This window comes from Rana temporaria, chromosome 9 (genome assembly GCF_905171775.1).
Source record: "Rana temporaria chromosome 9, aRanTem1.1, whole genome shotgun sequence".
Lineage (NCBI taxonomy): Eukaryota > Metazoa > Chordata > Amphibia > Anura > Ranidae > Rana > Rana temporaria.
The window spans coordinates 112530488-112557786 of record NC_053497.1 but is presented as its reverse complement, the minus strand read 5'-3'; the positions used below and the strand labels follow the sequence as shown (position 1 = coordinate 112557786).

Below are 27299 nucleotides of genomic sequence, written 5' to 3'. Positions count from 1 at the left end.
AGCGCATCTCAGATGCTCTACGCCGGCTTAACTTGGAGAGAGCTGTCCCATATTCCCGGACCACATGCGTCCTACGATGCGCTCGCGCAACTTAAATGTGTCGGCGTAAGCAGGCGCAAGTGACGGTAGGAGGGATGTGGGCGTGAAGCATTCTAATGAACCGTGACTGCAAATGATGTCCAGTCCGAACTGAGCATGCGCCGGACGTGCCCCGCCCTCTGCGCATGCGCAAACCAACATTAGGCGTAACTTCCCGCTGAGTTGGGCCGGCCCAGTGCATAAAAGCGCCACCACATGCGCCCAACGAGTGCAAAGTGACTCCATTTATTTCTGTTGGTGGTGTGAGATTTGGAGCTTTCACTTTGCAATGCCTGGACCCAGGAAGGAAAGAAGGAAAAAAAACTACAGCCATGATGAGAGGGCCATTATTGTCTCTGCTATGGAGAGATATGATTCTCGCCTCCATGGTGCAGACAGTGGCAGCACCAGCAAAACCAAAAAGGAGGAGATCCTTAAGAGAGTTGCTGCCCAGGTCAATGCCTTAGGCCATGAGGTCAGGACCCCCCCAGGATATTCAGAAAAAGATGAATGACCTGCGTGGTGTGGTCAGGAATAAGATGGCCACCATTACTAAGCATGCCAGGGGCACTGGAGGGGGGCCACCCTGTACTATTCGGCTCACTGATGAGGAGCAGGTGATTGCCAGATGCCTTCAGAGGGAGCAGGTGGAGGGCCTGGAGGGCCACGATTCAAGTGAGCCGCCCATGAGGACAGGTAAGTGTGTTTTATCTTCTATCTGGTGTGTAGCATGTTTGGGGGGGGACATGTGACAAGTGTGTGGGTCCACCAACATGTGAATGTTTTGTGTCATCCACAGGTGTGCAGGAGGGAGCTGGGCCATCTGATGCTGCCAGTGGCCGTCACACACCATCATCCCCTGAGCATCCTGCTTCTGTGGCTGACCCCCTGGGAAGCCAACAGGCATGGTGGAGGGGAGTGGGCAGTCCTCCGTGCAGGAGGTGGTTGAGGAGGTCAGCCATGAGGAGGTGGTCCATGAAGAGGTGGTCCACACCGATCAGGAGGTGTTCCTCTTTTTGGATGAGTCTCATGTGGCCGCATCTCCAGCCCCTCAGGGTCCTCCAACACCCTCTCCAGTCCCTCCCGTCCCATCCCCCTCATCTCCAGCCCCTCAAGGTCCTCCCCCTATGCAAGGGCCCCAGCCACTCCTGTCCCCAGGAAGGTGACCCACAAAACAAGGGGTGTGGCAGGAGTGCTGCATGAAAATCTGGCCAGGCAGCAGGACCAGCAGAGCCGCCATATGGGGGAAATCGTGGTGGAATTGAGGCGCCTGTCCAACAGCCTGTCCTCCTCGGGAGCAGTACCAGATGCTCTACAAGATGTGGCTGGAAACAGCGCAGCCACAGTCACCAGCCTGGGTGAGCTGCAGAATACAACAGCTGAACTTGTGGGGGCGGTCAGGTGCCTGCGAATGGCTGTTCAGGCCCAGACAGCTTCCCAGGAGGCCCTGCTCACCCACATAGCGGTGGCTTTGGAGGGCAGACAGGCAGCCAGGGAGGGACCTGGGGATGCTCCTCCACCTGGGGATGCTCCTCCACCTGATGCCCCACCCCCCCCCAACTGAGGCTCCCCCAGGCAAGTGAGGGCCAGGAACCTGGGCACCAGGCGTAGCCCGCGCCAGGGCCAGTGATTTATTTTTGGATTTTATGTTTGAGTTTTTTTATTATTTGCTCTGGTTAAGAGTTTTTTTTTTTGGGTGCTGCACACAGGCAGTAGTGCAGAGTACAGTGTGAATGGTGTGTGAATGTGGGGGGGTGACACTCCTGCCAGTAAGGGGTGTCACCCTCGGGCGCTGGGGATAAGTTCTCCCCAGGTCCGTATGAATGACGTATGAATGGACAGCAACATCATTGGGGCCTTGACGCGGCGTTGCTGCTCCTTAGTACCGTGCGGTGTACTTCGGTCTAATCCAATGGGATGTGCATGTGGGGTGTGTGTGCTAGGGACCACAGTGGTGTGCATGCATGCATTCTCCTTGTGCCATGTTTAATGTGTGTTTTTAACGTTCAAAGATTTGTTCCACGAGACATCTCCTGACTGCTGTACCATCAGCAGATGGGGTACCCTCATGTAGGGGGGGATTGTCGGGTTCGGGGGTCAGGTCATCACGTATGTCAATCTCCAGGCCCTTTCTCACTGCGAAGTTGTGCAGCACGCAACATGCAGCGATGATCTGACACACGAAGTTTGGGGAATACAACAGGGTGCCCCCAGTCTTATCCAGGCATCGGAAACGGGACTTCAGGATGCCAAATGTGCGTTCCACCACTGCACGGGTACGTATGTGTGTAGCATTGTAGTTTTCCTCTCCTGGGGTTTGGGGGTTCCGGTATGGAGTCATAAGATGGGGTCCCAGTGCATATGCAGAGTCACCTGGAAGGGAAAAGACAGGATAATGTTAGTCGTGCATGTGCCCCTCGTGATGTCTGCATCATGGGGGGGGACAGTCATACCTGACACCCATGTCACTCACCAACCAGCCCGCTGTCCCTATACACATTCTGTTCAAATTGTCTTGGGATGTCGCTTTGACGGTATATGAAGCTGTCATGGCTGGATCCTGGGTGTTTGGCACGGACGTGCCATATGAGGCCTTGGGCATCCACTATCACCTGTACATTGATGGAATGCCAGTGCTTCCTATTGCGGTATATGTGCTCTGTCTCATGGGGGGGCTGTAGTGCCACATGGGTGCAATCAATGGCCCCCACGGTGCGTGGGAATCCGGCAATTTGGCAGAACTCACGCATTGCCTTCAGCCGCGGGTCCTCCTGGGTGGGTCTGATGATGTGGTGGGACATGCGTCTGAGGATTGCAGGGACAACCTGGTGCACACATCTGCTCATGCTGGTTTGTGATATCCCAGCCACGTCTCCACTTGTTCTTTGAAAAGAACCAGTGGCAAGGAAATGCAATGTTGCCAGGACCTTCACCAGTGGCTGCACTGCATGTGAGCGGTGTGTTGGTCTGGTGATGTCATCTTGCAGGGCTCTGGTCATTTCCAGGATGGCATCAGGGCTGAATCTGAAACGGCGATACATCTCCAGATCAGCCATGCCAAAGAGGCTAATGCGTGGTGGGTATATCCTCTCACGTGCCCTCCTCCTTCTACGCGCCTCTGCCTCTGCACACACTAGTAGTGCTAAGACCACGCCTGCCCCTGGCATACGAATGTGTTGTCCTATAAGTGTGGTTGCTCAGCTCGTCCGGGATGGTGCTGCTGTATTTGCTTTCAAGCTGACTTACTCAGGTCTGGAGCAAAGTTAACCCAGCTTTATGAGGGGTAACTTTAGGCCGGCCATTCGTGCGTAGGTTCGGGAATCAGCGCATCTACATCATTTGCATATTTGAATACTAATTCTATGGCAGCGTAGGATGCCATCAGCGGAAATATGCGCCTACGCTGCGTAAACTTAAACAAGTTAAGACGGACGGGAGAAGCCTTGTTTCAGGCGTATCTGGTTCTGTGACTACGGTGCATAGATAGGACGGCGAATCTTTACACTTACACCGCGCATCTCCATATACGCCGGCGTAACTTCTTTGAGAATATTGCCCAGGCTTCCTACGACCGACATAACTTGCCTACGCCGTCGTATCGTGGGCGCATATTTACGCTGGGCGCATTTGCCGCTCCCATTGATTTTCTATGCACATATGCAAATGAGGGCGATACGCCGATTCACGAACGTACTTGCGCCAGGCGCATAATATACGCGGTTTGCGCAAGTCGTACGTCCGGCGTAAAGTTATTCCCCATATATGAGGAGCAACCCATGCAAAGGTGTGGCCCAGGGAACACAGCCGTCGTATTTTACGTTGTTTACGTAGTACGTGAATAGGGCTGGGCGTAGGTTACGTTCACGTCGTAGGCAGTGATCCGTCGTATCTTAGGGAGTAGTTCCGACGTGATTGTGAGCATGCGCACTGGGATACGTCCACGGGACGGCGCATGCGCCGTTCGTTTTAAGTACTTGGATGCCAATCGGCCCATCATTTGCATGGGGTCACGCCTCATTAGCATGGCTCACGCCCACTTCCACCTACGACGGCTTACGCCGAGGGAACCCAGCACAGTTTGGGAGCAAGTGCTTTGTGAATTCAGTGCTTGCCTCTCTGCGCTACGTCGGCCTATCGTATATTAGATACGCTATGCCGGCATAAATATGCATCAATGTATGTGAATCCGGGCCTATATATTAATTTTAACCAAGTAGAAGTTCTTTGAGCCTAGGCCATCAACCATTGATTATTGGCCTGTGTTTTACAATCCTTAGTCACCAATAAACCAGCATCACCTAATATTGTCCTCTAGAGGGTCCTACAAAAAGGATTACAGTTGTAAAATATCTCATTAACTAATGAGATAGAAAACAGCTGCTACAGAACTGATGATCAACTGTCTATACCCCGTACAGAATTTATTATAGCGATAAGTGGCAGTGATAATAGAAAGGGACACCTATTCTGTACCTCGGGGGGGGGGGGGTAGTCTAATCGTCTGTATCCCCTTCTTAATGCTCGGCTGTCTGTAATTGGCAAGAGCCTTCATTTTTATAGATTTAAAACTTGACTTTCAGAGGAAATCTTCAAATCAATATCCCAAGTCCTGCACTGAACCAATTTATTTGATGTACTATAAAATTAGATTAATGGGCAGTTAGCTATTGGGCAACTCTGCTGTTGGTTGTTGTCGCAGTGGAAGTATATTAAGAAAAAAAACATTGATATACAATGTCAAATTAATATTACCTCTGAATCTGATTAATGACATTGTAGAGCTACTGTTCCTGTTTGTGCATTCTTTCAATGTGCCAAGGACCTGTTTTATTATGTTTTACACATAAAGCTAACTATGGAAACTATGTCCTGTCTTTAAGCCCCCTGACATTTTTTATCCAGTAAACTGTAAGCGGTATTAAACCCAAAACCAAAAATGTAATATAATGCTGCTTACTAATCACATACTGTAGAAAAGACACAGTAGTCCATCGAGTATGGCAGTTTTTTTTTTTATATATACACGTTTTGTATTTTTTTTTTTTGTTCCTTTTTTTGTCTGAGTATAGGTGTATGTTTGTCCCAAGCATGTTTGAAGCCATTTACCGTTGACTGGCTCAGTACCTATGCTGGAAGTTTATTTCAAGCATCATCTACCCTTTCAGTAAAATAATACTTTTTAGGATTAGTTTTGAACTTTTCTCCAGTTAATTTGAGGTCATGTCCCCATGCTCTTGATTTTGGTTTCATACTGAAAAAATGTCCCTCCTGAACTTTATTCACCCCCTTGATGTATTTAAATGTTTCAACCATGTTCCCCCTTTCCCTTCTTTCCTCCAGACTACATATTAAGATCCTGAAGTCACTCTCGATGTGTTTTATCGCAGACCTTTCACCATTTGTGTTACCCGTCTCTGGACTCGTTCTATTTTATCAATATCTTTTTGTAAGTGAGGTCTCCAGAACTGAACACAGTATTCTAAATGAGGTCTATATAAAGGGAATAAGAACTTTCCTCCTGCTAGTGACCCCTTTAGTGATGCATCCTAGAATTCTGTTCGCTCTCCCCACTGCCTGATCACACTGTTTGCTCATTTTGCAATAATCTCAAATAATACCCCTAAAGCTTTTTCCCTAGGTGCATTATTTTACATTTAGAAACAGTTTCCACTTCGTTGACCAATCCTCCAGCAATGCCAAATGATGTTCCATGTTAAAGACACCTCCGGGCATATCGATTTAAAGCGGAGTTCCGACTGAATTTTTTTTTTTTTTTAAGCCAGCAGCTACAAATACTGCAGCTTCTGACTTTTAATAATAGGACACTTATCTGTCCCAGGGTCCAGCGATGTGGGGGAATAAAGCCCTGCTCCGCGGCATCACTACTATGGGCGCTCGGCCGTGGCTTCACAGCCTGGCACGCACTGTGCATGCGCGAGCCGCGCACTGTTACTAGCCAGGCAATCATTTGGGACCTGTGACGTGTCCCAGATGATTGCAGAGGGGGGGGGGAGAGGTGAACTTCCTTCTGGCGCCGCGGTTCCCCCCGGGAGGAAGCGGGAGCGAAAACCCTCTAAAAAGAGTGTTTACGCTCCCCCCAAAAAAATGACATGCCAAATGTGGCATGTCAGGGGGTCACCTTCCCTTAAAGCGGAAGTTCCATTTTTGGGTGGAACTCCGCTTTAATCACACACCTTTGTATCATGAGCAAAAACAGATACCATGCCCAACAAACCTTTAGTTATGTAATTTACATATACAGTAAAACCTTGGTTTGAGAGCGTTTTGCAAAACAAGCAAAATTTTGAAATACATTTTGACTTGATATACAAGTGATGACTTGATATAGGAGTAGCGTCATGTCACAACTGAGTATAAAAGAGAAGAGAGGCGCCTCTAAGTGTAGCCATATGGTTACATTTAATGAAGGTAAAACATTTAGCAACATATTGCTACACTAAGGCCCCTTTCACACTGGGGCGGGAGGTGCGGTGGCGGTATAGCACCGCTAAAAATAGCGGCGCTATACCGTCGTAATTGCTGCGGGATACGGCCGCTAGCGGTGCGGTATTAACCCCCGCTAGCAGCCGATAAAGGGTTAATACCACCCGCAATGCGCCTCTGCAGAGGTGCATTGTGGGCGGTATTACCGCGGTTTTTCATTGTTTTAAATGGGAAGGAGCGATATACATACCGCTCCTCTCACCGCTCCAAAGATGCTGCTTGCAGGAGATTTTTTTCTTTCCTGCCAGCGCATCGCCTCAGTGTGAAAGCCCTCGGGCTTGAACATTGAGAAGGCTGGGAAGGAGTTTTTCAGGCGGTATAGCAGCGCTATTTTCAGCGCTGTACCGCCTGAAAAACTCCTCAGTGTGAAAGGGGCCTTAGAAGCACCTCTCTTTTTTTTAATACTCTGTAGCTCCCACTGGATTTTGCTTCCCCTTGTGGCGGTTTCCATTTGTGGATGGACATTTTATGGTTACACAAATCACATTGCTATAATATTTTTATATGGACTATAAACTGAGGGACCTATGAATAAATGGCTGTGGAACTAATCATTTGAGTTTCCATTATTTCTTATGGGGAAATTTGCTTTGATATACAAGCATGTTTCTGGAGCAAATTATGCTCACAATCCAAGGTTTTACTGTAGATGAAATAGAACAGAACCTAGTACAGAGCCTTGTGGTACACCACTAGTGACTAGACTCTGTTCTTTTTCAACCACACTCTGGTATCTATCCTTTAACCAACTGCATATCTACTGAAGCACCCAAGGGTTAAGTCCTAGCTTGTACAACTGTTGTATTAAATCATTCCATGGAACTGTATCAAATACCTTGCTGAAATCAAGATATGCTATGCTCAAAGCACCACCATGGTCCAAATAGGGTGACCACATTTCCAAACTGCCATTCAGGGACACCCCCCCCCCCCCCCCACATTTTTTTTGCAGATTTTTGGGGCAGGGGCGTATGAAATCAGCGGGCCCATGTGCAAGATTAAAAGTGGGCCCTAGGCATCAAGAAAAACAACTGAGTGGTCAGGGGGGGGGGGGGGCACAGAGTAATCAGAGGGGCAGTGGGATGGATAGAGGCACACCTCCCAACTTTCTGAGATGGGAATGAAGGACACCTATTAGCAAAAATATGTAGGAGAATTATAAACAAAGAAAAACTGGTTAAACCCACAGGTGCTTTTTTACCACTACTATTCTTTTATATTGGCTCCTTGAGGGACAAACAAGGAGGAAAGAGGAACAGAGGGGCAGAGGGAAAATGCTCTAAATGAGGGACAGTTCCTCCAAATCAGGAACAGCACAGGTGGGACCAGAGGACAGCACAGGAGGGGGGGACTGAAGAACAGTACAGGTGGGACCAGAGGACAGCACAGGAGGGGGGACTGAAGAACAGTACAGGTGGGACCAGAGGACAGCACAGGAGGGGGGACTGATGAACTGCACGGGGTGGGGGACTGAAGAACAGCACAGGTGGGGGACTGGAGAACAGCACAGGTGGGGGACTGGAGAACAGCACAGGTGGGGGACTGGAGAACAGCACAGGTGGGGGACTGGAGAACAGCACAGGTGGGGGACTGGAGAACAGCACAGGTGGGGGACTGGAGAACAGCACAGGTGGGACCAGAGGACTGCACAGGAGGGGGGGACTGAAGAACAGCACAGGTGGGACCAGAGGACAGCACAGGAGGGGGGGACTGATGAACTGCACGGGGTGGGGGACTGAAGAACAGCACAGGTGGGGGACTGGAGAACAGCACAGGTGGGACCAGAGGACAGCACAGGAGGGGGGGGGCTGAAGAACAACACAGGAGGAGGGGACTGAAGAACAGCACAGGTGGGACCAGAGGACAGCACAGGAGGGGGGGACTGAAGAACAGCACAGGTGGGACCAGAGGACAGCACAGGAGGGGGGGACTGAAGAACAGCACAGGAGGGGGGACTGAAGAACAGCACAGGAGGGGGGACTGAAGAACAGCACAGGAGGGGGGGGGACTGAAGAACAGCACAGGTGGGACCAGAGGACAGCACAGGAGGGGGGACTGAAGAACAGCACAGGTGGGACCAGAGGACAGCAGGGGGTTGGAGAATGGGGGGTGAGGTGGGAGCTCGCAGAGAAGTTACTGGGGAAGATCAGCCAGGAGAGTGTTGAGGGACCTGTGGGAAGCAGAAGGAAACTGGATAGGAGGGGTGGCATATAGAGGAACTGATGCCCTCCCTGTTCTTCTTGTAGCCACTGAATGCCCGCTTTTCCTCCTTTACCTCCTGCAGGCATTCAGTGGCTGCAAGAAGAACATGGAGGGCATCAGTTCCTCTATATGCCGCCCCTCTTATCCAGGTTTAGAGGGAAGCTGCATGGACCCCCTGGAGTATGAGGCTGGGTTGCAATGGCGCCCCCTGTAGTTACACCGCTGCAGTGGAGTAACTAAAACATTTCTGGCAGTTTGAAGGAGCAATGAATGGAATGCTGGCAGGATTCTGAGGTTGTGATAGTTGCTGATGAGCCACTACTGAGAGGATTGCTTGATATACAGAGGGGGTAACAAGACTAGTAGGTGAAAAGGTGGCAGAACATGAAAGGCTGAGAGCGAAAGAGGAGGGGGGAGGGGGCTGCAGTGAGAGGCAAACAAGTAGTGGGAGAGAAGAGACATTAAAGCGGTTGTAAACTCACCAAAAGAAAAATGATTTAACCAATAAAACAATCTAAGTATTTATTTTGAATAAAATGGGCACTAAGAGTAAGCCCAAAAATCATTCTTACTGTAAAAACACTCTATATTAGAAACACTGCTGCTCTGTAACAGCCGTCGCCATATCAACTGTGGTCTTCCGTGTCTGTATTCTAATATACTTCCGCCCGCATTGAATTTTCCTCTTTGTAATTCCGTGCATGCGCACTGATAGCCGTATCCAAGCCTCTTTTTCGTTTCCGGTTACTACGGAAACAAACATCGGGCGAATCAGAGCCTCCTGTTGCTCGCTTACTTGGAAGCATCACATGATGTCGAGGCTGACGTCGGGGCTGACGTCGACAAGAGGAAATGACGCAGCCCCTTCCTATACACTGCATTAATCCGGCCGGGTCTCCGCTAGCCGGAAAATCTCGGCATATAGCGCATGCGCAGGCTACGTCATTGGCCACAAATATACCTATAACTCGCAAGGCAAGCAGGTAAGGAGTCATTCTTCCAACGCAAATAATTATAAAACCTGCAATTGTCCATAGGAAGAAAAGTCATCATATTGGGTTTACAACCGCTTTAAGAAGCTGGACAGGACTGGGTGTGAGGAGTTATCATGTGTGCAGGGATGCAGGAAACATCTTCAGCTCTGAGGGGTTCATGCTGGGACCTGTAGTTCTTCACTTTTGTGGGGGGGGGTCACATCCCCAAAAGTGAAGGATTACAAGTCCCAGCATGAACCCTGCCCTGATATCTAAGGATGTTTCCTCCTTCCATCCAGGGTGTCATGTGTCCTCTCCTGCCGACCCTTATCTGCTTACTCAGCCTGGAGCAAGCCTCTGCGTGTACTGTGCAAACACTCCAGCTTCTTACTGAACTCTGACTGCTGAGGGAGAGCTGACAGGATTATAACACAGATGGATCTTTAATGCTGGTCAGTGCTTTGCAATGTTACTTGCCTTAGTTGTACCCTGCAGTCTGTCTCAGAGTCTGATGATTCTTCTGGCTGCCGGTGGACTCCAGAACATACACGAGGAGGTGGGTGGAGCTTAACAGAAGGCGCGGAGGAGGAAGTTAAACTCTCATCCGCTGTGATAGGTCTCTGCCTCTCTCCTGCTCTGACGTCACTGGTTGCTACACGCCAAGCGGGAGGCAGGTAGCAACCAGTTTGGGCACTGAGCCAGCGGTGGTGAATAGGGGTCTCACTCTGTCAGCTAGGGGTCCACCACAGGCTGAGACAGAAAGGATGTATACAAAGGCTATTTTAGGGGGCATTAGATCTGCCCAGGCCAATTCCGGGACTCTGTATTGTCCCGTAATGAGGGTGCCCGGGACACGGGACACAAGCATTAATTAAGGGACAATCCCGGGCAATCCGGGACACGTGGTCACCCTAGGTCCAAAGCATTGGTAAAACAGTCAAAAAATTCAATCAGATTAGTCTGACATGATCTGCCCTCACTAAAACCATGCTACCTTGCGTCCAGAAAGTTGTGTATTTTTACGTGATCAATGATCCTTCTTTTCAGGAGTGGTTCCATTAAATTGGCTACAACCGATGTTAAACTCACTGGCCTTTAATTGCCAGCTTTTACCCTGCTGCCCTTCTTGTCGATAGGTACAATATTAGCTGTCCAACAGTCAAGGGGAACTTATGTTAGAAGAGATTTTTCTGGCCAGGAATACACCTCCTGCATTACGGTGCCTATACTCTGGATGACACTATTGGAGAACAGCATTGTCAGTCTGGGGGGAGCAGAGTGCTAAGCCAAACTCCAGCTAATACTTTAAAAGCAGTTACAGAAACTTTGTGTTAAATGGATTTTTTCAACCCTCTGCCCTGGTTCACACTGCTGCGTTTTGAAATGCGATTTGACATCAGCAATGGCACTGCCCTAATCAGTGCGACACCGCTGCACCAATTTCAAAAAGTCATTTCTGTATTATTTTTTGGTTAATAAATCTTTTTTTGTAAGGTATAAAAGATTTTACAATGCAATTTTGGTACATTTCCCCAACATGCCATTCTGTACTACTTATTGCACAGATTTCTCTGTAATCGCGTCTGAAATCGGGACCGACAAGCAGGAGTGAAATTGTGCGAGTTCAGCTGAACTCGCACGGCTTCCTTCCCGCAGCCCAGTGTGAACCTAGACTAAAAGCTGCAATATAATAAATGCTTGCTTTGGGGTGTATACCACTTAAAGCGGTGTTTCACCCTGCAGAACAACTTTTTAGCATAAAATTAGGCATAGTAGCGCGAGCTACAGTATGCCTGTCTTAATTTTTTTATCCCCGTACTCACTGTGTAATCGTACATAGAAGATTCTGACTGCCCACGGGGAATGGGCGTTCCTTTCAAGAGGGAGGGTGATTGACGGCCGGCTCTGGCACGTCACGCTCCCAGAAGACAGCCGGAGTAGGTCTCGGCTCTTCACGGCGCCTGCGCACAGACTATGAGCAGGCGCCGTGAAGAGCCAAGCCTATTTCGCCTATTTACGGAGAAGCCTGACGCGCCAGAGCCGGCCGTCAATCACCTTCCGTCTGGATTCGAACGCACAATCCCCGTGGGCAGTCGGAATCTTCTATGTACGATTACACAGTGAGTACGGGGATAAAAAAATTAAGACAGGCATACTGTAGCTCGCGCTACTATGCCTAATTTTATGCTAGAAGAAAAAAAAATGTTTTTTTTTTTTTTTTATAGGGTGAACCCCCGCTTTAAGAAAAAGAACCACTGAAAAAACAAAAAAAAAAACAGCATTCTCAGGCTGCATTTTTAAAAGAAACAAAAAATTCAGTTCTTGCTTTGCCTCCTCTCCTTGTCTGATCAGTTTTTGCTCTACCTACTTAACCCTAGCTACTATCACCTTGCTCTAGGCTCTCCAGCCATGAAGCCCCCCTCTCTAGCTATTCTCCAAATGGTTCATGATCAGGTTACCAGCAGGCTCCTCACTTTTTTCTCTCCCTTTCCCTAATCCATGATCATCTGCTGTTTCGTTTTTTCCTTTTCACTTTTCCTGGTACTTGATCATCTTATGCTCTGTCTCTTCTTTGTTTAAATCAGGGGTGGGGAACCTTTTTTCTGCCAAGGGCCATTTGGATTTTTGTAACATCATTCGGGGGCCGTACAAAATTATCAACTTAAAAATTAGCCTGTTATATTTGGTCAAACATTTTTTCAGGGGGGGTGCTTCGGCAGAAGCGATACACAGTCGCATTTAACCCTTTCTTCGACCGCTAGCGGGGATTAAACGTGCCCCCCCCTTGCATCACTGGACCCCTTTACATTACACAGCACCCTGCATCACTGGACCCCTTTACATCACATAGCCCCCTGCATCACTGGACCCCTTTACATTACACAGCACCCTGCATCACTGGACCCCTTTACATTACACAGCACCTTGCACCTCTGCACCCCTTTACATTACATAGCACCCTGCATCACTGGACCCCTTTACATTACACAGCACCTTGCACCTCTGGACCCCTTTACATTACACAGCACCTTGCACCTCTGGACCCCTTTACATTACACAGCACCCTGCATCACTGGACCCTTTTACATTACACAGCACCCTGCATCACTGGACCCCTTTATATTACACAGCACCCTGCATCACTGGACCCCTTTATATTACACAGCACCCTGCATCACTGGACCCCTTTATATTACACAGCACCCTGCATCCCTGGACCCCTTTATATTACACAGCACCCTGCATCACTGGATCCCTTTACATTACACAGCACCCTGTACCTAGGGACCCTTTACATTACACAGCACCCTGCGTCACTGGACCCTTTACACTACACAGCACCCTGCACTGTGCAGGACATTAATACATGAGTTACCATGATCATTGACCAGTGCAGGACATTTACCTAGGGTTGCCACCTGTACAGGATTGACCCGGACAGTACGGGGTTTGAATCATGTGTCCGGGTCTCCTTCCGCCTTCAACCCGAACACATGATTCAAACTGTACTGTGGCTTAGCTGGTGGAAGAACACTAGTAGTTAAAGTTGGTAGAGGAAAGTTCTTATCCTTATACAGCAGTTCGGACAATTTAATCTGAGCCCCAATGTCCTCTTCTATACAGATACACTGAGTAATGTAATTGCTGGGATCAGCAGCACAAGGATTACTCTGCATGGACTATTTGATGATTTTCGGGCTCAGGCGGAGTAATCCTTGTGCAGAGGTTCTCGGCAATTACATTACTCAGACAGGGTATCTGTATAGAAGAGGACGTGGGGAGATTAGATTGTCGGGACTCAGAACTGCGGAATAAAGATAAGAACTTTCCCCTAATGACATTGTGATTTTTTTTTTAATATGCAGCATGGGGGGAGGGGGTAAATGTCCTGCACTGGTCATGGTAACTCACAGTGCAGGACATTAATACATGAGTTACTATGACCAGTGCAACTGTGTAGGTAGGACATTTACCCCCTCCCCCCGCCGCCATGCTGAATATTAAAAAAAATCACAGACAGTCATCACAGTTAATAGTCTTCAGACTGCATACAGAATGATGCAGTCTGAAGATTATTAACTTTGATGACTGTCTGTGATTTTTTTAATATGCAGCATAGCGGCGGGGGGAGGGGGGTAAATGTCCTGCACAGTGCACAGGACATTAATACATAAGTTACCATGACCAGTGCAGGACATTTACCCCCCCCCCCCCGACATGCTGCATTTTTTAATATGCAGCATGTGGGGGGGGGGGGGGTAAATGTCCTGCACTGGTCATGGTAAGTTATGTATTAATGTCCTGTGCACTGTGCAGGACATTTACCCCCTCCCCCCGCCGCTATGCTGCATATTAAAAAAAAATACGCCGTATGTCATGATCCGGTCAGCATATTTATGGCTTACTTGCTGCTGTAGAAATGGTTCCTCGTCGGTGGCGCTGGCTCGTCCTCTCTATGCTCCTCCCAGCCATGAATGGTAATCCCAAGGGGAGCAGCTCATCAGCTGCAGTGCAATCATTCTATTGGCTGGAGGCTGGCGCCAGCTAACGGGGGCGGGCCACAGGAGCGGAGTAAATGTATTGCTAAACACACCGACAATGAATGAATGATCGCCATGATCATTCATTCATTGTCAGTGTGTTTAGCAATACATTTACTCCGCTCCTGCGGCCCGCCCCCGTTAGCCGGCGCCAGCCTCCAGCCAATAGGATGTGACAATCGGCGGCGCTGTTTTACAAACCCATGGGGGGCCGGATGGATTGGTTTCGCGGGCCGCAAACGGCCCGCGGGCCGCAGGTTCCCCACCCCTGGTTTAAATCATGGCAATCTCATACACTAATGTTCCATGACCAGCTATTGATCCCTTTAACCCTACCATGATTAATTCCCACTCTACCTTCCCTATGTCACCCTTGGTCCACCACCAGTTGGCATTCTGTCTCCTTTCTTTTACACATGATCCATAATTAGCTCCCTTTTTGTCTCATCTGTTCCTCCCTGGTCACCCACCAGTTGACATTCTGCCTCCCTACTCCTTTATAGTCCATGAACAGTCCCTCTCTGCCTTCTATGTTCTTGTAGCTCCATTATCAGTTTACATTTTTTCTTCCCCCCATGACTATTCCAAATTAGATGGCACACTTGCCCAGATAGCCACCTAAAATACAGTCCACGTCGACAGTAATGAATACCTGTGTGTTTTGAATTACACCAAAAACACACACATTTTCTAGTTTATTATAAAAATATCTTCGAATCTGACAAACTCTAAAACATTTACATAATATTCCAAAAATTTACATTTGTCACTGAGAGCAATTTCTGTAAAGTCATTATTCTTTCACAGATTTTAATGTGGCATAGGACACACCCCTTGCCACGCCCCCTTAAAGGAGAATTGTACAAAAAAATACGATTGATTAAACCCACAAGTGCTTTTTTTACCACTACTATTTCTTTATATTGGCTTTTGGAATTTACAAATGGAGCAATTTAGAAATCAGATGAAAGGTTTAGCACTGGGAAACACTTTTTGATAGATAAAAAGTGCATTTTATATACATCTGTATAGATCAGACCAAAATGAGGGACAAATAAGGGGAATGAGGGACAGAGGGATATTGCTCCAAATCAGGGACAGTCCCTCGAAATCAGGGACAGTTGGGAGGTAAGCTTTTAGTAGCATTTAGTGTCAGGGGATTTCGGAGACAGGAAAAAAACAAAAAAAACACTGCCAGTGCATCCAGGAGCAGCAGAGTTTGGGTAAAAAAAACTCTTGACGCTACTAAATAGGTGTCATAGTGAAAAGGTTGTACCTCAGTGGAGTGAAAAATATCCAAAAGGTTGTCAGTTTGTTCTTAGAGATGTAACCGCTCTATCCGACCATCAAGTTGTGAATCAGAGTCCCAGCCGTGCTGAACGTCCAGATATGCCCACAAGGGTCCAAAGGCTCCACCCCCAGCGTCATGAACGGGCGGTTGCGACCCGGTCCTCTTCTCCGTGACCGTCGCAGCGGGAACAGCGGGTCACAGAGAGGAAGAACGGGGAGAGGTAAGTGTAAACAAACCTGTCCCTGTGCTTCCTAGCGAGCCTGTCACTGATCGTCTGTTCCCCATCATAGGGAACGACGATCAGTGACATCACACGCCCAGCCATGCCCCCCTACAGTAAGAATCACACATTAGGGCACACTTAACCCCTACAGCGCCCCCTCCTGGTGAACCCCTTCACTGCCAGTGTATTTTTTACAGTAACCAGTGCATTTTTATAGCACTGTTTGCTGTAAAAATTACAATGGTCCCAAAATAGTGTCAAAAGTGTCCGATGTGTCTGCCATAATGTCGCAGTCACGATAAAAATCGCTGATCGCCACCATTACTAGAAAAAATTATTATTCATAAAAATGCAATAAAACTATCCGCTATTTGGTAGACGCTATAAACCAATCACTAAAACGCTTATTGAGATTTTTTTACCAAAAAAATGTAGAAGAATACGTATCGGCCTAAACCAGGGGTAGGGAACCTTTTTTCTGCCAAGGGCCATTTGGATTTTTGTAACATCATTCGGGGGCCGTACAAAATTATGAACTTAAAAATTAGCCTGTTATATTAGTATTGGTAGATACAAAAACACAATCCCCACAATGCGATTCCCCCAATCCCCAAAACACAATCTGCTGTGACTCACACTGTCAGAAGTAGGGGTGCAACGGATCAAAAAACTCACGGTTCGGATCATTCCTCGGATCAGGAGTCACAGATCGGATAATTTTTCGGATCAGCAAAAAAAAAAAAATCTCAGACCGTTACCCCCACAGTAGTGCAGACCTCAGACAGTAACCCCCACAGTAGTGCAGACCTCAGACAGTAACCCCCCCAATAGTGCAGACCTCAGACAGTAACCCCCACAGTAGTGCAGACCTCAGACAGTAACCGCCCCAATAGTGCAGACCTCAGACAGTAACCGCCCCAATAGTGCAGACCTCAGACAGTAACCGCCCCAATAGTGCAGACCTCAGACAGTAACCCCCCCAATAGTGACGATCCGTTGCACCCCTAGTCAGAAGGAGCCGGAACTACAAGGTAAACATTGGTTCCTTCTGACAGCTCCGCAGACACACACTCAGTGGCACAGGGGGGCCGGATGGAATGATTCCGCGGGCCGCAAACGGCCCGCGGGCCGCAGGTTCCCCACCCCTGGCCTAAACTGAGGAAAACAAGTGTTTTTTTATATATTTTTTGGGGATATTTATTATAGAAAAAAGTAAAAAATATTGAATTTTTTTCTAAATTGTTGCTTTATTTCTGTTTATAGCACAAAAAAATTAAAACCGCAGAGGTGATCAAATACCACCAAAAGAAAGCTCTATTTGTGGGAAAAAAAAGGACGCCAATTTTGTTTGGGAGCCACGTCACATGACAGCGCAATTGTCAGTTAAATTGATGCAGTGCCGAATCGCAAAAAGTGGCCTGGTCTTTAAGCTGCATAATGGTCCAGGGCTTAAGTGGTTAAGAGACCTTGGCTTTGGAAAAAAAATTCACTTCATGTTGTGTTTCTGGGACATGGAGCAATAGGAAATCGTTTTGAATGGAAAGAAGAGAGGTTTTAACCCTTGCCAACTTAATCTAAAACTAAAATAAAAAATGTAACTTTAGATACTAAATACTAAATTTTAACTTTTAGTCTTTACCACAGCTGTAGTATTTCCTGGCTAGCTTTGGCAATTGCTGATAGATACCTAGAATTGAAGATAGACACAAAAATCTCCAATTAGCTTGGCAAATCATTTAATAATGATGATGTTTGCACACACATATACAGAGTCCAATGTCATCATCCAGTTCAATCTCATAGACTGCATCTCATAAAGGGCATAATTATAGCCATTGCAAACCATGTGACTGCTATGAAATGTCCAGCTACACAGTGATTTATGCAGGAAGCAATAGCATTTTGCAATTAAGGAATAAAAAAAACGATAAAAACTATTGTATGTGTCATTTGGGAAACTCTATAAAATGGATATTAAAATCAATATTACTGAAGGAATAGTCTTTGAGAATGAGATTAGAGAGGGAGGGGCACATAGAAAGTTATGCTCTGGGGCCCAACAATGTGCATTTATGACCCTCGGGAACAAGGTTCTCTTTTCTGTACCACTCCTGAGTCCAGCCCATGTACTGTGTCAGAAACTGTTCAGTTAAAGTAGTTTGATGCTGGCCCATTGCTATAAATAGACTTCAGTCAACGTCACTTATTCCAAGTTTAGAGACAAAACTGAGCTTCGTGTGCATTTAAAGGCACTGTAATTTACCAAATTGGCTTAATGGGTCCTGTTCTATACATATCTCCTACAGCCGGAATTAACCCTCAAGGTTCCTAATGACGTATGGTGTAATAAGTGTCATTTTTAGAAAGCAGGCTAAAATAAAGTCTGGCCCATGTGATGAAACAATTTTGCAGAAATGTATAAAGCAGTTTAGGAATCAATAACTTTTTTTGATGCTGGTATTTAAAAAAATATGTATCTGGCACCCTCTAAAAGTAAATAACAGAGTCTTCTTCACCTCTATACAATGCTCAATGACAGTTCATCTCATGCAGGAGCAGAACTGGCTACAACCATGAGTTAAATTTTAAAGTGAACTACATGGACCATGCATGAGAAAAAGATGGTGCGCAACTCCTTGCTTGCACTTTAAAATCTTCAAAATGTATTGATTCTTCATAAAAGACACAGACAGCAGATGTAAACGCGTTTCATCCTTCCAGGCCTTGTTCACTGCAGCTGTTCGACTGCCTTTTCGCACCCAGGTAGCTCTAAATAAATTTCTGGTCATATTGGGCAGAAGCTCTATTACATAGACCATGCAGTTGGAGGTACAAAAAAATCATAAAAAGACAAGTGTGCCACCAGGTATGACATGATGTTAGGGGGCATGGCTAAAACACAGGACCAAAACAATAATCCTCAAATTTTGAGGCATTTCATGGATAGGCTGGTACATTTTGATGGAAGTTCAATTACTTGGAAAAGGTTGATAAGTCATTGAAATAAAACAAGCTTTTAATGAGCTATAGTTTCTAAATGACTAAATTACAAGTCGTGTGCTGGAGAGCCCTTTTTTGAAGTATTTAAATCAAGAAAATGACATAATTACCACGTTTTAAATGAGCAATTAACTGAAAGTGCTTATTTTGTGATTTTCCAGCCAAAGCTTTTTCTCACTCTGTGAAAGGATTTAAAAAATGAAAGAAGAAGTGTCCATTACAGAAAAAAATCCCTAGTATGAAAGTTTGCCAATAGATGGGAGGATAACTCCCCATGAAGATCACAATGACATCTGCCTATCCTCTATTGTGCCAGGGTAAGTCACATCTTGTGATTTGCTTACTACCCTTGGTTCACATCTTCCTTCTCGCTTGCCACTGAGAAGATATTAATTAGACCATTCACGAAGATAATTTCATGCAAACTGAAAAATCTATGTAAGCAGTAATGAACACTTCCAATAGTTAGCGTAAAACATCATGAAAGTGATAGTGGGCACTACATTGAGGGTAGAAGAGAGCCGTTTATGGATGATCATTTTATATCATATATGCTGGTAGGTAATTGGTTCTTGTCAAAATTGACCTAAGTATTTGTATGTATTTGTCCCTGTCTGTAAGCTCCTTGCAGACAGGGACTGATGTGAATGTACGTTATGTCAAGCTCTGCGAAAATTATTGCAGACTTTCTAATGTCTCTGCTTCTTTAAAAACTGTAATTTTTCAATGTAATGTGAGTTCTTGTTTTTTTTTTTCAATGCATTTGTTTGGCATTGTAACATATAGTATACACCCAAAGAGCATCAGGCAAGGATTTAGAATAAAGTCTGCATTTCTGAAAAATGTTGAATTTTGAATATGAACAAAATAATATGTTTCATCCATTTGTTGTCAACTAGGAACAGGAAGGGAGGCTAGAGGTGAGAGAAGTTCAGTATCCCTCTTTAGTGCAGCTCCAGACCTGTCATAGGTGTGACCCCCAACAATTCAAAGGAAAACCTGACAAGCTACTCCATTTATAACCAGTATATGGTCCACAAGGGAGATCTCAAAATGTTAAATACAATGCAATCCCTTGTACTGCTTGGCTAAACTGAGCACTTTTAACTGAACTGCTAATTTAAAGTCTAATGCCAGCTAACAGGTCCAGTTCAATTCAATCGTTACTTGATACAATGATCATTTTTTTCAACATATGTTTTATTGTTAGATCTCATTGCTCAAAAAAATAAAAAATAAATAAATGGTTGTTATGACAAATAATTGATTATTAAAGCTTAGTGAGTTAAAGCGGAGTTCCGGCCACAATTTCACTTTTTAAATATAAATACCCCTGTAATACACAAGCTTAATGTATTCTAGTAAAGTTAGTCTGTAAACTAAGGTCCGTTTTGTTAGGTTGTTACAGCATTTAGACACTTTATAAAATATAAATTGACTGGGGCCATCTTAAGTGTGGGCATCATGAAGCCAGACTGTATGACTTCCTGGATTTCAGCCTTGCAGATCTCGCACATGCTCAGTGCTGCACAAGCAGTGTCAGATCAGGTTTCAGCACCTGTGCTGTCCAAGTCACATGATTCTTTGAGACTGGGGAGTGCACAGACTCCTGGAAAGTTACACCCACTACATTCCCAGGAGTCTGTGCGGTGTAGGTTAGGAAGCATTAAGCACCTAGGTGCAGGAAGTGGGAAGATTAACTATTCTGCCTAGCAACAACACTTTGAAGGCATCTAAAAAAAAAAATTCGTAAAGGACTAATGACATTTTTTTTAAAACTACTGATGTAATGTTATATTTATGGGTGGAACTCCACTTTAAGCCTGTTGAACATTCTGAAACTACTGGCATCAATTGCTAACAGTTCCCATACTAAAAATTTCAATGCCTATTGTCTGTTTTCAGTGATTGTGCATTTTCAAATTTCTTACAGCATTCCAGGTAAAATAGTCATGTGGGACTTACCGGCCCCCCCTCAGGGTTCCTGATGTAGCCATAAGCAATGGTTTTATCAATGGCAAAACCAAAGTCGGCCCTCCGAATGTGTCCTACTGCAATGCCATTCCGCCATATTGCTTCCAGACCAAAAAGTGGGACTTTCCTGAACAGAAAAATGATCATAGTACGGATTATGCAAATAACTGTATGCCACAGAGCATAATACCATTCTAACTGTATAAAAATAAACTACAACAGACTCCGTAAAATAAATTCTAATTTTACTGGTTTCCACGTATCTTTTTCAGCCAGGTGCATGTGCATAGCTTTTATTTAATTGTAATTTTTTTATATATAAAGTATGTCATAATAGAACAACTGAACTATAAAAAGAAAACCTCATCTCTCAGGATGCAAAAAAATTGGCAGCACCTTTGTTGCAGGAAATGTACCATCACTCAACAGGATGTACTAGTTTGTTGAGCAGAGACCCATAGTTTGTACAGGTGCCATGCACTAATGACGAATATGCATTTGATTTTGACACTTAATATTATATTATACCAGTGCAAGTTAAGGAGGTAAGTGTTAACCAATTAAAATATTTAATGATTTTAGTAACTTTGAAAAAAACAACAAAAATAAATAAAGTGTTTTTAACTAGGGAAAATACATTGCACATAACTTAACAGCATCCTGCCTTTGCATAGTCAACAAAGGACATAAAAACAAAGACCACTTGACCCAATACACTGTTTATTTGTGTGAGAACCCATTAAGAAATAAATACTGAAATTGTCACTGCTAACCTATTATTGAAGGTGTCCGGGCACTAGAGAAGTCATCCTCATCCTGAAGTCTGGATGACTGAGTTACTGACCTGGAAAAAACATGTGCCAACACCTGCTCTAGATGATGTTTTTTTATTTTATTTTCCAAGGAAGTTTAATGGATGCACCAAAGCAAAAAATTAAATTTCAGCTTTGAGTCATCACCTCCTAGCTTCTCATGACAAAGTCTCTGCACTTTAGTTCCCACTTCCTCTCCTGTGCAGCACCTGGTCTCACTCCCCATGTGGTCTCACTCCCCATGTCAAACTTTTCATTCATCTTAGAGCCCATACACACGATTAGATTTTCTGCAGATTTTTGTCTTCGGATTTAACAAAACCATATAATATGAGGTCAAACCTTAAGAGTTTCAATTTGTATGCAATCAGGCAGGCCCTTGCACTACAAGGTTTTGGAAAAATCTTCAGAAAATCTAATAGTGTGTATGGGGCTTTACACTACGCAGAATTCAGTTAGAGAAGAAAGACTCAGATGAAAAAATGAAAGATAAAAAGTTTCAAAAAAGGAGAGAAGAAATAGGACCATTAATCTTGGACTTTTATTTGGATTGATCAGAATGAATTACTCACTCATTAATAGTGAAGCCCACTAGACGCTTGGTCACGCCTTTAGATTTTTGTTCCTCCAAAACATCTCGTCCTAAGAATGGGGTGCTAGATTTCAGCTTGCAGGTGAATCCAAGCCCCGCTTCCAGGGGTGTGTCATCTGGGCGCAAGTCCGCATGCCAGTGACGGTAGCCTAAAATATGACATAAATACTACCTATAGACAATTATTTTTTTTAAATTATATATTGAATAAATTATTATATAGTGTATTTACAATATGTTTTGATTGTATTGCTATTTGTACGATATACTAAAATGCAAATATATGAAATGTGTGTTATAGATTTATTATGCATACGCCATTTTCTTTGTCGGTTCCCCTTTATCACAATTCTGCTGTGCCATTCTGGCCCTAGCCAATTATTTAGAATGGGAATGGAATGGAATTGTGGCAACAGAATCACCACAAATTGTAGACACTTAACCTTCCAGCTGCCTCCAAAGAGGAACGTGACATAAAAGGAAAAATTAAGATTTATGGGCCAGATTCAGATGAGTAAATCCTCATTTGCATACCCGACGCTGGAATACGACGCAAACTCCCCCCAGCGGCGGCCGAAGTATTGCATCCTAAGATCCGACGGTGTAAGTCAATTACACCTGTCGGATCTTAGGGCTATCTATGCGGAACTGATTCTATGAATCAGCCGCATAGATACGACAAGAGATACGACGGTGTATCAGGAGATACGCCGTTGTATCTATTCTGTGAATCTGGCCCTATGTTTTTATGTCTGACCTCTCCCACATGACAGGCAGAATGATGAAAGCAGATTTCTGATGCCGCGTACACACCATCAGTTTTCCTGTCGTTCAAAAACCCGTAGTTTTTCACGACGTGATTCCTCTCCAGCCTGACTTGCATACACACGTTCATGCAAAAAACGTCTGACCAAAGCGCGGTGACGTACAACAGGACTATAAAGGGGAAGTTCCTTTCAAATGGCGCCACCCTTTGGGCTGCTTTTGCTGATCCTCGTGTTAGTAAAAGTTTGGTGAGAGACGATTCGCGCTTTTCAGTCTTTATGGTTTAAAGATCGTGTAGTGAGTTTGTATCTGTTTTTTCAGTGCGATCTTGTCCGCTCGTTACTGATTTTCAGGTCGTTCTTCATAGGCCTTGCTGTTCTTCAGTGCGTTCTTTTAGTTCGTTCTGACCGGCTGACCGTTTTCTAGCCATGTTGCGGGTACGTTCTCGTCGCCGAGTTTGTGCTGTGCTTGGTGTTGGGCTTCATGCTTTAACCCAAGTCCAGTACATGAACAGAATGAGTAGGAGTTCCTGGACAAATAATTGGTTGCTTGAGCGTGACCAGTTCTGTCACATGCCTCTGCTGCGGGAGATCCAGGAGAATAACCCCGATGACTACAGAAATTTTCTCCGGATAACGGACCCCGTTTTTTAGCATCTGTTGGCTTTGGTGTCACCCTATATCTCCAGGCAGGACACTGTTATGCGGGAAGCCATCACTGCTGAGCAGAGGCTAGTCGCCACGTTGTGCTACCAGGCGACAGGGAGAAAAGCCTGCAGGACCTCAAGTTCTCAACAGGCATCTCCCCCCAGGCTCTGGGCCTCATTATCCCACATGCATATTTCCCTTCACTATAACCTCTCCAGCATTCTATCCTGTGCCCAAACACCTAGCCTAGTCACTTCCCAATGTATTTTGTCTGCTCCATTGTAGTGCTTTATCCTAATCCCCCCCCCCCTAAAATGTCTTCAAATGTTTTCATTAAATTCAGACAGAGTTCTCTAGGCTTGATTTGTGAGGTTCCCAACTCATCTAGAACCCCCCCCCTCTCTGATGGGCCATCAGAGGGGGTGAGGAATCTGCTAACTGAACATTTTCTGTTGGTCTTAAAATACTTCATCCAACAAAATGTTATACTGATGTTGTCCAAGAATGTTTTTGTCTATAATTTGCTTGCAAAGTTTATGTGTAAAATTATTTTTTTTATTCTTTTCTTGTTTGACTCCACAGTTCCCTTCTACGCCACAGGAATGGCAGAATGTAGCATCCCAGTTTGCCCTGCGGTGGGACTTTCCCAACTGTGGAGGGGCAATAGATGGGAAGCACGTTCGCATCGTCCCACCATCCCATTCGGTATCTTATTATTATAACTATAAAGGGTTCCACAGTATTGCGATGATGGCAGTGGTGTCGGCGAACTATGAATTTTTGTATGTGGACGTGGGGGAAAATGGCCGGTTGTCCGATAGGGGAGTCTTTTCTAAGACAGAGTTCTCCCTCCGTCTACAGAGTGGTGAGCTGGCATTGCCACCTTTGTCAGACAACGTAAAGGTACTACCATTTGTGTTCGTCGCAGATGAGGCTTTTGCGCTTGGACCCAATCTTATGAGGCCATTTCCCCAAAGGACCCTCACCCCTGAGAGGAGGGTCTTCAATTACCAGCTGGCCAGAGCCAGAAGAGTGGTTGAAAATGCGTTTTCTGAAAAATTCTTGAATGTTATTTTTTGCTTGTGTTTCTTTTATCTGTTTTCAAGGTTCTCCTAGTGCACTTGCAGCGACGTGTATTTTTCTTTAGTAATTACTGTATTTATTGGCGTATAACACTCACTTTTTTACCCTGAAAATAGAGGGTAAACTGTGCGTGCGTGTTATACGAAGGGGGCTGTGGATATATTTTTTTCCTGAAACTTCGCTCTTAAAGTTAGGGTGTGTGTTATACGCCTGTGCGTGTTATACGCCGATTAATGTCGGTAACCACCATTGTCAGTGTCTAAACCCACAAAATAACCTTAAACAATTATTTTAGAAATGTATGTAAGAAGCCACACATTGTTGAGTCCAAAAGATTTTACTCCTTGCACATTTCAAATTGTGTGTAATTTTTTGTAACATACAACAAAAAATATAACATGTATTAAAATTTGTCAATGCAATTTTTTTGCGAAAACGCAGAAACACGCATGTTTTCAAACCAAAAAACATTTAAAACTCTGGAACTTATTAAAGCGGAGTTCCGGCCACAATTTCACTTTTTAAATATAAATACCCCTGTAATACACAAGCTTAATGTATTCTAGTAAAATTAGTCTTTAAACTAAGGTCCGTTTTGTTAGGTTGTTACAGCATTTAGACACTTTATAAAATAGAAATTGACTGGGGCCATCTTAAGTGTGGGCATCATGAAGCCAGACTGTATGACTTCCTGGATTTCAGCCTTGCAGATCTCGCACATGCTCAGTGCTGCACAAGCAGTGTAATAGGTTTCAGATCAGGTTTCAGCACCTGTACTGTCCAAGTCACATGATTCTTCGAGACTGGGGAGTGCACAGACTCCTGGAAAGTTACACCCACTACATTACCAGGAGTCTGTGCGGTGTAGGTTAGGAAGCTTAAGCACCTAGGTGCAGGAAGAGGGAAGATTAACTATTCTGCCTAGCAACAACACTTTGAAGGCATCTAAAAAAAAAAACATTTTTCTTAAAGGACTAATGACATTTTTTTTAAAACTACTGATGTAATGTTGTATTTATGGGTGGAACTCCACTTTAAGTAAAACATGTTCAATTTGTAGACAAGATCAGACATTCTATTGTGTTTAAAATGTATCTTGCCTACAGAAAAGATGGGGTGATGTCACCCCTAAAAAAGCCAAAATTTTAAAGATGCCTAAAACATGGTGTATCAAAAAGGGGCTTTCCAGCCTGTGATACCATGCCTCATGTCAACATGTTCTATCTGCCATCATGGGGGATCAATGGATGTGTTTTGGGGGGTGCAACCCCTTCCTCTCACCTTCTTCAGTTGCGAGGAAGGGGTTGCACCCACAAAATACGTACATTGATATCCCCTGATGGCAGATAGCACATGTTGACACAGTGGGGGTTATTTACGAAAGGCAAATCCACTTTGCACTACAAGTGCAGTCGCTGTAGATCCGAGGGGGACATGCAAGAGGGAAAATGTTTTTTTTTATCTTGCACATGATTGGATGATAAAATCAGCAGAGCGTCCCCTCATTTCAGATCTACCCCTCATCAGATTTACAGCGACTGCACTTTAAAGTGCACTTGCAGTGCACTTGTAGTGCAAAGTGGATTTGATTTTTGTAAATAACCACCACTGTTTGCATCTTCAAAATGTGGCTTTTTAATTTACACAATTTTCCAAAAAATGATTATAGCGTAAAAAAAAAACATGGATTTTGTTTAAAAAAAAAATGATTCTATCCTCCCAAGAACATCGATCCTGTTTTAGTTTGATCTCGATCTGCTTGGTTATTTCCTTGATAATGTCCAAGTCACGACAGACCATTATGTCCTGTATTATGATCTGTGCACTATGACTTGTGAAAGGGGTAGGTTCTTGGTCCACAAGCAGATCACCTAAAATTAAAAAACACACCATGTATTATTAATATGCAGGCATACATCTATTACCAAAATCTGTGGTGTATGACACTGACCTATTGTGGTGCCAGTTTCCACCACTTCCTCCACCTCTCCTTCCTCCACATCCCACGGTTGGGGGTCTTTTGGAGGTGTGGGGTTCCTGGACTCCAGGGTAGAAGCTCTTTGAAGCCCTATAAGAATGAAAGCCCTATGAAAATGATATTTGAGGCCAGAAAGAGGAATAGGAATCATTCTTTGCAAGTGTGGGACAATTGACTGTTTGGGCAGAGTTCCAAGCTGAACACATGATTGTATCCCTTTTCAAAGCTGGCACATTTATCTATATTGGTCAAGTTTCACACATTAAAACACCCCAAGTATCCACTGGATCACCTGTGTGTGAAACACCATAAAAACGATATTCTTGTGGCCCACACTAGTGCTCATGAGTTCAGATGTGTAACCAGCTGCTGAGCATTCTCTACATACATTAAACTGAATCCAGTTATAGCATTTAAATGTAGTAACCAACACATCTCGACAACAATGTTCAAAAAATCTTCTACAATAAATAGGCATGTGAAAATTTAGTTAACCCTGTATCTGGCAAAAAGATTGTATTATTAGTGAGCGACCGAACGATGTTTACTACGACCGATTACTGTGCCCACAAACATGAAATTTGCCATCTTTAATATCTTATCTTTAATACCTGTCCAACATTCCAGAAAAGCTC

The 27299-nt window shown here is 44.9% G+C and overlaps 1 protein-coding gene across 3 annotated transcripts in view; it reads right to left on the bottom strand.

The window, feature by feature from the left end:
- SARDH (sarcosine dehydrogenase) overlaps positions 1 to 27299 on the bottom strand; it is a 185320-nt gene that overhangs the window by 15230 nt on the left and 142791 nt on the right. For all 3 annotated transcript variants that reach the window (XM_040324151.1, XM_040324152.1, XM_040324153.1), the window contains exons 19-20: positions 22172 to 22340; positions 20779 to 20914 (exon numbers count right to left, since the gene is read on the bottom strand). In XM_040324151.1, the coding sequence (XP_040180085.1) occupies positions 20779 to 20914; positions 22172 to 22340 (305 nt within the window). The remainder of the gene's footprint in view (positions 1 to 20778; positions 20915 to 22171; positions 22341 to 27299) is intronic.